At 45.7% G+C, this 11811-nt stretch overlaps 1 protein-coding gene across 4 annotated transcripts in view; it reads left to right on the top strand.

Moving 5' to 3' along the window:
• Positions 1 to 9706, top strand: part of Zfp866 (zinc finger protein 866) — a 24871-nt gene extending 15165 nt beyond the window's left edge. For 2 of the 4 annotated variants that reach the window (XM_087587288.1, XM_087587289.1), the window contains exons 2-4: positions 4074 to 4200; positions 4408 to 4468; positions 4868 to 9706. In XM_087587288.1, coding sequence (XP_087443414.1) covers positions 4074 to 4200; positions 4408 to 4468; positions 4868 to 5828 — 1149 coding nt within the window. In that variant the 3' untranslated portion in view covers positions 5829 to 9706. 4 annotated transcript variants of the gene reach the window in all.
• Positions 9707 to 11811: the final 2105 nt, after the last annotated feature.

Here is an 11811-nt window from a genome sequence, read left to right on the forward strand (position 1 = left end):
TGCTGTTACACAAGATGCTAGCATTCTTGTTGGGATTGTGTTTTGAATTTATAGTCTAAATTGAGGAAAGCAGCATCTTGGTGTTGTCTTTATTTACCAGTCCACTGCATCATATTTTTTACTTATTTGACTCCGCCCCTCCATCCCCCCAGACTGGATCTCTCTGTGTCAGTGATTCTCAACCTTTTGGTTGAGACAATTGGAAAACACTAATTCCCAGTGGTTTTAGGAACTGAGATACTGTTCAGTAACAACATTACAATTATAAGGTAGCAACAAAAATAACTTTCTGGTTGGGGGTCACCTCAAAATGAGGAAATGTATCAGAGGCCCCAGCATTAGGAAGGTTTAGAACTACTGCTCTATGTATTCCCTGGCTGTCCAGGAACTTGCCATGTAGATCAGGCTGGCCTTGAATTCACAGAGATCCTTTGTTTCTGACTCCCAAGTGTGGGGAGTAAAGACCCGTGCCACCATGCCTAACTTGATTCTTTTTTGAAAAAGAAATCTATCTTCATCCAAGGATCTTTGTTAAATTTATTACATGTTTCTCTTTGTGTCTCCTTTGATCTGGGTACCACATTCTCAGTGTGAAATTGCTAACCATTCAGTTACTCATTGTCATTATGATGGAGCTCTTGTGTTAATCTTGTAGTCCAAAAGTTTTCTTATTATTTCCTTGAGGTTTTGTTGGTCTTCGAATTTTCCACTTGAGAAGACTTGTATTTTATGTATTATATTTTTAAGATTTTTTGTTTTTCGAGATTATAATACAATTAAACATTTCTTTCTTCACTTTCCTCCCGCCAAATCTTCTCCCATAGTCCTCCCTGCTCTCCTTCACATTCATGGCCGCTTTGTTTCATTAACTGTCACTTGTGTGTATGGTTTCAGGGCTGACTGTTTAGCATTGGACAAGCAATTGTTGTGCTCTTCCCTGGGGAAGAGTATCTCTCCTGCTCCCAGATTTCCTTAGTTACCGGTAGTTCTTTGTCCACTTTTTCATGTCCACTGGTTTTATCTTTGTTCAGCTCATGTTTGGATAGACTTTATGCGCTGGTGAGACATTCCTAGGAAACCTAGTCTCACAGGAAACTCCCTGATCCTTTGGCCTTCTACAACTTTTCTACCCAAGACCTTTAGTTTTTAAATCTCAGTGGCTCCCCCGTCCCGTTCTCTTTCCAGTTATAGCATCTTCTTCTGGCCTTCATGCCTCTCCTAACCCCCATGAGCTTGCTATGGTCGGCTCAAGCTGACTGGCTTATCCCAGAGCCACCTGCCTGCTGGGCCTCTTGTGGCTCTGGTAGACACAGCCACCTCCACTGACTGTCTTTCCCTCAGTCCTACTTGGTTTCTGTGACCCTCTGGAAGGTGAGCAGTTCCCACTCCAGGCAGTTCCCACTTTCCTGTTGGAGAGAAAACAGCTCAGTCTAGGCCACCACTTCACACCCAGTTAGTTTTTCCCATTTGCACTGTCTTGCCATTTTTGCTTTCTGTGAGCCACTCTTAAGGCTTCCCAGCCTTCCAGAAGTTCACTAGCTTAGCGTTTGACCTTCCGTCCCCTTTAAGAACTCCAGCTCCACACGAGTCTTGCCTCATTTACCCCGTGATGTGGGTCGACCGTCTGCTTTGCTTTGCTCTTCTTTCATGGCTTAATTACTTTACAGATCCGCTATCATGATTATTAACAGATCCACGTTAGCACATCTCTGGGATCCTTCCGTGCTTTTCTTGCACCCTAAGTATGGAGTCCCTCTAAGCAGCTCAGCAAAGCCACTAAAGCTCCACGCAGACCCAGGGTCGTCCTGAATTAACATCTTTCTCAGCTCTCGGTGAGCCCAGTCCCATCTTGCCTGAGAGCTGGGCATCCTATGGCACCGCTCTCCTCGCCAGTGCTCTCATCACCACATCCTCTGCAGTTTTCCTCTCCACTGTCTGACTTGTTCTTGGACTCTCATGTTCTGGGTACCAGAAAGGGCTTTTAAGCTTTGATCTGACTTGCATGCTTTTTTCCCTCCTATCTTTTTTTTTTTCCTTTTCTTTTTCTTTTTTTCGGAGCTGGGGACTGAACCCAGGGCCTTGTGCTTGCGAGGCAAGCGCTCTACCACTGAGCTAAATCCCCAACCCCTTTTCCCTCCTATCTTGCCACCTTTAAGAGGCGTTGGCCAGTCCATGTTCTCCGTCTTTCCTGCTTTCTTTTCCAAATCAGGGGCTAATGGAGAGGCTAGCAAACACGTGTCCTGTCCATATTAGAAGTCCTCCTCCGACAGCCGTCCCAGCCTCAGACATGTTTCTTATTACACAAAGTAGTGTTCAGGCACCTTCCTGCTCAGCTTTGCTCATCTGCTCTTACAGGCTGCTCTGCAGGGCGTGCAGTGTCTGCTTTAGACCCTACTTCCTAGAGCGTAGTCACATGACAGACCCCCATCAGGAAGCAAATATGCTACTTCCTACCACACAGCAGAAGACTGACAGCCTGGAACAACGCCCACCCGCACCCCCTGCCAGACATTCCTTCAGGGAATCTACCTTTTTGTAAAATTTTGTTTTTTAGATTTATTTATTTTATTTATACAAGTACACTGTAGCTGTCTTCAGACACACCAGGAGAGGGCATCAGTTCATCATTACATGGTTGTGAGCCACCATGTGGCTGCTGGGAACTGAACTCAGGACCTCTGGAAGAGCAGTCAGTGCTCTTAACTACTGAGCCATCTCTCCAGCCCAAGGGTTCTTTCTCCCTTTACTCGCACTAGCATGACACATGCAACGTCTACCATAGCAAAAAGGCACACTACCATTTAACACATAGGGAAGGGCAGCCTTATCAGAGTCTCCTTCACCCTCAGCCTGCTCAGCTGCGGTTGCAGGCCTTGTTACCCATTGCCAAGACCATGAAATCATTCCTCCCACCTTCTCCAAATCTGTCATTTCCTTGTTCTGTTGCCTAATATGTTGTGTGACTCTTTCCTACAGAGACATAACACAAATTCTGCTCATCCCCACATAGGGAACCAAGGAAAAACCAAAGTAACAGTTCCACCAGTATCCATCTTGGACCCAACAGACCCAATGGCTCTGTTGGGTTTTCTTAGAGGCATATGGCTGAGGGATTTCCTAGAGGAGCAGGGATGAGGAAAGGCCAGCAGCGTCATGGAAAGGCCTTTCCTGACGTGTGAGAGCTGCATCCCAGAGCACTGTGCAGGGCCTGCAGGCCACTCGACAGCTGGACAGGCCTCTTCTCTGGAAGACATGTGCTACTTCTGTGAATTTAGGAAGTGGCCTGTGAATCTTGTAAATACCTGCTTTCCCAAAGGGGTGAAATTACTTCCCAACTCTCTTGAGCTTCAGGTTTCATTCAGGAAGGAATGTTTCAAGGTGGAGAGGATTGCTATGTAACAGCCTATAGGTAATTTCATCTTTAAAAAGAAATTAATTTATCTTAACTTTTGTTTTTTTGAGGTAGGTTTCTCTGTGAAGCTCTCGCCATCTTGGAACCAGGCTGGCTATGAACTCAGAGAGAGCCACCTACCTCTGCCTCTTGAGGGCTGGGATTGAAGGCGTGAGCCACCACACACAGTGTCATTACTCGTTAGCTGTTGTGATACGACACATGAAGTGTCCATTAGAGAATCTCATTAGACTCCTGAGCCACAGTTTTCTTACTAAAGGACAATGGGAGTTTAGAAAGTTCCCTAGTAGTTGCAGAAATCATTTATGTTGAGTGAGGTATCCTTTATATTCCTGTGAACCCTGTCAAAATACTACGTCCCCTCATGCTGTCAAACTTTAAATGTCGGGAGGAGGGATTTCCGAGGACAAGCAGGCTCTTGCATTGCACTGTTCCGGACCCCAGGGGGAGGACTGTGAGACAGGAAGTAAAAGTCACTGTGGAGAGAGGACGGGGCAGAGCAGAGCACACCCTGTGTCCTGAGCGCAGTGATGAGCGAGTGCTGCTACCGTGATGCTTCTTCCGCATCCCTCAGTGCTTGCGTGATGACTTCCGTGTGGTGATGTGTGGATCCCACAGAGCGGGAGGAACCTGGTGTCAGTCAAGTTTGTACAATATTTAGGGCTCAGTGAGCTTTGAGGACGTGGCTGTGCACTTCACCCAGGACGAGTGGGCTCTGCTGGATCCTTCCCAGAGGAGTCTGTACAGGGACGTGATGCTGGAGACCTGCAGGAGCCTCGCTGCTGTAGGTAAGGACGCCGTCCTACCTTCGCTCTGTAAACTAAGGAGCAAGTGTCTCTTGGTGTGGATGCTCTTCCGGGATACAGGCTATTGGAAGGGAAGAGTATGGTGAACAAATCGTGCATGATGTTGTTTTCTGTGGAGATTGAAGTTTGAAACTAATTTTTCAATGATCTCTAATAATTTATCCTAAGTTTTCTGGGAATGTCTTATAGGAAGCAGATGGGAAGAGGAGAATGTTGAAGACCGTTGTAAAAATCCTGGGAGAAATATGAGGTAATTTCTATCAAAAGTTGAAGCAAAGGAATTTAAAGGGATTTTAATGACCCGTGAACATTTAAGGAAACAAAAAAACAGCCTTCAGTTGTTTCCGTCATTAGAAAAATTATACCTGTGTGATGGCGCTGAGAATGTGTGCTGGAATATCAGAGTGCCAGTCAGTGTTTGCAGGGGGTTTCCTCTTGGAAACTCTACTCAGAACTGGTGTCAGCAAATGCTACTGTTCTGACTATAGCTCTGTGGGAGCCATGCTATAAAATTACCGACCCGTTTGGTTTCATGCTGTTCAGATGTGCCAGAAAGCACACACTTGGCCTGATTTTGGGAGGAGTAAGACAAATCTAATAGCCAGTAAGTAGTAAAGCGCCTGTCTCTAACGAACTTGTCCTTTTTCAGAGGTTCCATGATAGAGACGCCCTGTGAGAGGACAGAGGATGATCAGGTTGAAGAAACTCTGACACGGATACCAGATCTCCACACAAGCACGACAGCTTCTCCAGGACTGACGCCATATGAATCCAGTGGATGTGGAAAGGCTTCGATGAGGCCTCCGTCCTCTGAGAGGCGTGCCTCGGCTCTCCCTCGTTATAAACCACAAGAACGTGAGGATTGTGGAGCCAAGCAATACGGCTTGAATTCTCTCACCTGCTTTCAAAGGTGTACGGAAGCCCACACTGGGAATGGGCCTTGTGAATGTGAGGTATGCGTGAAATCTTCCTGTTTTCCAGATACATTAGGAGTACATCAAGAGGCTCACAGTGGAAAGACACCCTATCAATACAAGGAGTGTGGAAAGACCTCTGTTTATGCCCATGGAGGAAGCCGCACTATGGGGAGGTTTTATGAATGTAACATATGTGGTAAAGCTTTGAGTTCCTCCACTTCCCTTCAAAGACATGTAATAATTCATACCGAAAGACTCTACGAGTGCACATATTGTGGTAAAGCTTTTAGATATCCCAAATACCTTCGATTACATGAGAGAATTCACACTGGAGAGAAACCCTATGAGTGTAAACAGTGTGGGAAGGCCTTCAGATTTCCCGGTGCCTTGCCATTACATGAAAAAATTCACACAGGAGAGAAACCCTATGAGTGTAAACAGTGTGGGAAGGCCTTCAGATTTCCCGGTTCCTTGCCACTACATGAAAAGATACACACTGGAGAAAAGCCTTACGAGTGCGAGCAGTGTGGGAAGGCCTTCAGACGGCACAGTCATCTTCAGCTACATGAGAAAATCCACACTGGAGAGAAACCCTATGAGTGTAAACGGTGTGGGAGAGCCTTCAGACGGCACAGTCATCTTCAGAGACACGAACGGACTCATGCTGGGGACAAACCCTACGAGTGTAAATGACATGGCTGAAGCCCTTACATTGCTTAGTTATCTTCTGCTACATGAAAGCATTCACACTGGAGAAGAGAAGTGCTGTCGGTGTAAACAGTGTTGGGAAGCCTTACGCTTACATGACATCGGTCTTATTAGCTGCAAACCCTACAAAGTAGACACTGACAAAGTCTTTAGATGGGATTATCATCTTCCGTTTCATAAAATAATCACCCTGCAGGGAGCTGTGTGAACGTGGACATTGTGTTGAAGCTTTTAGGTGTTGCACTCCACAGGGACGACTCATGCTGGCAGGGCCACACCCCGAGGTGTTCTGCGGTAGAAAGTATTTAAATCCCAGCCCAGGGTTTCTACCCCACCTTTGCTCTTTAAGCTCCTGGATGAAAGACACATACAACCTTTTTATTTATAATAAGCCTTAAGCAACACAAGAGCAGGCCAGATACTGCTCTCCACACTGTTGGCATTACTTTCCTATGACAAACCCGAGTTATTGCTTACTGTATACTGTGTTTCTTTTGGTTCTTTTTTTTCGGAACTGGGGACCGAACCCAGGGCCTTGCGCTTCCTAGGCAAGCGCTCTACCACTGAGCTAAATCCCCAACCCCTATGTATACTGTGTTTCATCTGGGCTGCTCTGAACTCCAACTGGCCAGCCCTCAGGGACACATTCTCCTGACTCCCACCCAACTCATGGCAGCTTCTCCTTCCTCCTCCTGCACTCTTCTTCCTCCTTGTGGTCCCTCTCTAACTCTAAGCCCACAAAACCTAACCCCCACGTATGTCCCTTTTGCCCAACTAGTTGCCCAATAGTTGGGCAATTAACCTCTTTATTCGCCAATCAAACGTAACTTGGAGACAAAATCACTGTCTCATCGCCGAGACAACCATTCTTAAGGGTCCCAAATTAACATTAAAATACAAACAACATTGGGCCAACTCACTAAAGTGTTCTTCAGCTATGATATAACTCACATGTGAGAAAAACTATAAACATATTATATATGCATATATAATTCTCATCTGTGTAGGGCAGATCTCTTCAGGTCTTTCATACTCCATAAAACCCTAAGAATGTAAACAGTTGGACAAGGCATCGCCTGTCACAGTTTCAGCAACAGTGTCACGTGGGGCTTTTAACTGGGGAGACGTGAAATAATAATTACTTACCTGGTAAAGCAGTGATCCTGTTGGGGTTACTTACAGCACCACAGACAACTCACAAACCTGCGCATCACCAAACCACCCACGCCAGCTTGAGTGTTGACTACACCTCTAGCGACCTGCACAACTTGGAGGGAACCCAGCTGGCAGTCTCTTCTGTCAGCAGTGGTTTACTGGTCCATAACCCCGAGGAGGTACTCCAAATGTTTTAAGCCTTAGCTCTCTGGGACTTACTAGATAAATCATTGGCCTCCTGAGTCTGAGGAGCCTTCCTCCTTCCTCCTAGGACAATGTTTCAATGTAGCTGGACACTCATCCATCCTTTCCTGTGATTCCTACTTTTTTTTTTTTAAATCACCTTTTGAGTCTGGGGGAGGGTGATGCTGATATCAGAAATTTCACTGGTGGTTATAAATCCCCACGCACATCATTGTAGAAAGGTGTTTGCTCCCAGGGTGAACTGCAGATAACAATGACAGTGCTCCCTGTGCAGACATTTGAGGCATTTTATTAGACACCTCACTTCTGTCAATTAAAACAGTAGCAGTTATTTTGCAGCTGGGGCCTGTGATGTTTCCAGCCATGGGACTTCGTCCTGGCTTACGGTAGTAGACATAAATTTCCTCCTGTAGAGCTGCCTATGAGAAAGCTTATCGCACCCATGATAGTCATGCCACTGTTGAAGCCCAAGCACAGCCTGCCTGGCCTTTTGGTGCCATAACACACAGGGTCTATACCTGAGCAACACTGTTAGTGAAAGTTCTCTCTCTGCAACCTGCATAACAACACCAGTCACTGAAAGCTAGCTAGTATGAAGGAGGCCTCTGGCTCACTTCCGTGCTGTTTTTTTCATGTCCTGTGGCCAAAGAGCTTGGCTTCAGCATTAAGGCCTTATATTTTTGGCAATATATAACCGAGGGCAATGACAACATGGTTTGTGGGGCCTCAGGATTGTCCTTGGCCAACAATTCATATTGAGGTGGCCTGCCCTTGACAGTGAGATACTCACTTATCAACCCTATGGGCTGTGTCACTAGGGTTCCATCCTGTACTTAAACAGCTAAAAAGCTGTTGTTTTAATATTCCATTAAAAATATACTGGGAGCTGGAGAGATGGCTCAGCAGTTAAGAGCACTGGCTGCTCTTCCAGAGGACGCCGATTCAATTCCCAGCACCACATGGCTCACAAGTGTCTTTTAACTCCAGTTCCAAGGGATCTGACACTCTCACACTGTCATACAGGCAGAACACCAATGCACACAAAAGTAAATTATATAAAAAATTGAACCTAATCCTAGTATATTTCTTTTTTAAAATTATTTATTTGTTATATATAAGTACGCTGTAGCTGTCTTCAGACACACCAGAAGAGAGCATCAGATCCCATTATAGATGGTTGTGAGCCACCATGTGGTTGCTGGGATTTGAACTCAGGACCTCTGGAAGAGAGCAGTCAGTGCTCTTAACCTCTGAGGCATCTCTCCAGCCCCCAGTCTATTTTCAAAATAGGTAAAAGTACCATTGCACCTGGTTGTCTTTAGTCCAGGTCTGTCCATTTGTGTTTGTGAAATGACTACCTCATCCACTGGCAGTTTTCCGAGTTGAGTGAAAGCCTGATGGTGGCTTCATGTGTTCCTTGCTTAAGTGGAAATGCTTGTAAGACGCCCCAGGCAGCTTCTACTCAGGTGAGGGCATATTTGCATCCTTCGCTCATAGGCTTAGGTTCTATATGGCTTGTTAGTCGTTCCTTTATGGGATAAGTTAGCTCAGGTATGTGTCCTGTCAGAGCCTTTCTCTATCAAGACCTCAACTGAGAAGAGACCTCACGTGCAGTAGCACCTTCTGCTCTGTAGACTGTGTATAAAGATACCTGAAGAGAAGCCCTGTTTCTGTTTGCATGTGTTTGCTTACAGCTGCCGAGTGTGTTTATGGTGATGGCTGCTGTTGTTACTGCTCCAATCTATCAGTGACATCGGACTGTAGCCCCTTTGGCCTTCCAGTTCACTGAACAGCAACAGCTTTAGGGATTTTCCAGGCCTTCCCTGGCAGAATGCGACTAATGGGCATCATCAAGCTTCATGGACTGAGAAAATACTGGGTTCCTAGTTTCTCTGTCATGCCTTTGTGGGGCTACACAGCCCCACCAATAAGTTCATGTACTGAATCCCTTCCATCATTTACATACATTTTGTTCTGTCCTCAGAATTCTCTGGTATACTTTGTCATAAAAGAAGGGTTAGGATAAAACCCAATTCATGGCTGGCCATGTAGCTCTTGGGGCACAGTTTTCTGTATCATGTACAAACACCTGATTTTAATCCCATGGGTGACTATGCTGGGCTGGAGAAACAAATGCCTTACCAGAAAAACACTTTCTAAATGCCTGCTATGAGAGGACTTGAATCTCAAACAGATGGGTTAATAGTGAGAATACATGTGTCTTCAGCACAGTTAGAACAGTCCCTGTTTCACATAAGGACTGTTGTGTCTTCATTGGAATGTCACAGTTCTATTAAGAATGACATTTTTGGGGCTGGAGAGATGGCTCAGCGGTTAAGAGCACCCGACTACTCTTCCAGAGGTCCTGAGTTCAATTCCCAGCAACCACATGGTGGCTCACAACCATCTGTAAAGAGATCTGATGCCCTCTTCTGGTGTATCTGAAGACAGCTACAGTGTACTTATATTTAATAAATGAATAAACCTTAAAAAAAAAAAAAAAAGAATGACATTTTTGGGTGTTGGGGATTTAGCTCAGTGGTAGAGCGCTTGCCTAGGAAGCGCAAGGCCCTGGGTTCGGTCCCCAGCTCCGAAAAAAAGAAAAAAGAAAAAAAGAGTGACATTTTTGGCACTTTAAGAAAGGAAGGGCCGGTTGTGGTGGCGCACGCCCGTAGGATTTGCTGAAGGAGGCAGAGGCAGGAGGATCACGAGTTCGAGGCCAGCCTGGGCTACACATTTTTGGGGTTGGGGATTTAGCTCAGTGGTAGAGCCCTTACCCAGGAAGCGCAAGGCCCTGGGTTCGATCCCCAGCTCCGAAAAAAAAAAAGAACCAAAAAAAAAAAAAAGAAAGGAAGGGGCTGGAGAGATGGCTCAGTGGTTAAGAGCACTGACTGCTCTTCCAGAGGTCCTGAGTTCAATTCCCAGCAACCACATGGTGGCTCACAACCATCTGTAATGGGCTCTGATGCCCTCTTCTGGTGTATCTGAAGACAGTTACAGTGTACTTATATATAATAAATGAATAAATCTTTAAAAAAAAAAAAAGAAGAGAAAGGAAGGACAGACTAATCTCCATGTGCCTACGATGATAAGGGAGCAAAGGAAACACCTGGAAGGTCACAGCATAGACTGATGATGGGAAGGACAAAGGGCCTCGACTGTCTTAAGGGCTCTTTGGCTGCAGCAAAACACCATGACCAAAAAGCAGTTAGGGGTGGGTTTATTCAGCTTACACTTCCACACTGCTGTTTTTCACCAAAGGAAAGAGGAAAGAGGGCCAGAAGCCCTCCTTTCTCTATAGAACATACCATGGACACGACTAGTAGTAAAAACATACCGATTGATGGTCCATGCATTGTGGTGGTGGGCTTTCCTTTTCCCCTTCTGAGAGTCTGGGTCAGATCAAGCAATTCTGCTCTCTGGGCTGAGGGATCTGGCTTGGGCCCAAATGTTTTAGTTAAATTAAGCATTCAGCTCCCATGTGTCTGGTTTCATCTATCCTGTGATAGTCATGGAAGAGAACCTGAGTCATTGGGCAAGAGGGCTGCTGGCTGCTGGCTTCTCAACAGTTGAGGGTGAGCCAGGAGTGGGGCCCTATACCGTGTCACACAGTCATTAGACATCCAGCATTTGGGTGCTTCTCAGAGGAGGGCCTCAACTGTCTTGTGGGGTGCTGTGAGTGTAAGATCTTGACACAAGAGTTAATTTGTTTGCTCTTTTAAAGTTAAAACTATCAGTAGCAGGGCTGGAGAGATGGCTCAGAGGTTAAGAGCACTGACTGCTCTTCTGGAGGTCCTGAGTTCAATTCCCAGCAACCACATGGTGGGTCACAACCATCTGTAAAGAGATCTGATGACCTCTTCTGGTGTGTCTGAAGGCAGCTACAGTGTACTCATATATAATTAATAAATCTTAAAAAAAAAAAAAAAACAACTATCAGTAGCCACCACAGCTCTTAGGTAGACCATACTGTGGCTACAGGGTCCACTCATCCTAGGGGGTTTCCATGGCCACAGAGTTTGGGTTAAAATTCCTTTTGCTTGGAAGTTCTAAGACTGGAACAGGAGTCAGAACTGTTTCTTTTCTTTTTCTCTCTCCCTTCCTTCATTTTTTTTTTTTGGTTCTTTTTTTCGGAGCTGGGGACCGAACCCAGGGCCTTGCGCTTCCTAGGCAAGCGCTCTACCACTGAGCTAAATCCCCAACCCCACTTCCTTCATTTTTAAAAAAAATTTATTTGTTGTATGTATGTGAGTACACTGTAGCTGTCTTCAGACATACCAGAAGAGGGCATTGACTCCCATTACAGATGGTGTGTGTGAGCCACCATGTTGTTGCTGAGAATTGAACTCAGGACCTCTGGAAGAGCAGTCAGTGCTCTTAACCATTGAGCCATCTCTCCAACTCCCAAAGCTGTTTCTTAAAGCCTCAAATGTTTTTGTTTAGTCTTAGTCCAGATTAGGGCTCAGTGCCCTGTTACAGAATATTTGATCACACCGTGAACCCCAAGCTTGTGTTATTTACTGAAAAGCCTTTTCTAGTTTTGGTGTGGCCCAGCCATTGCACACACCTTTAATCCCTCTGGCTGGATCCCAGACATGCCCATATTACA

This window comes from Rattus norvegicus, chromosome 16 (assembly GCF_021556685.1).
Source record: "Rattus norvegicus strain SHRSP/BbbUtx chromosome 16, alternate assembly SHRSP_T2T, whole genome shotgun sequence".
Lineage (NCBI taxonomy): Eukaryota > Metazoa > Chordata > Mammalia > Rodentia > Muridae > Rattus > Rattus norvegicus.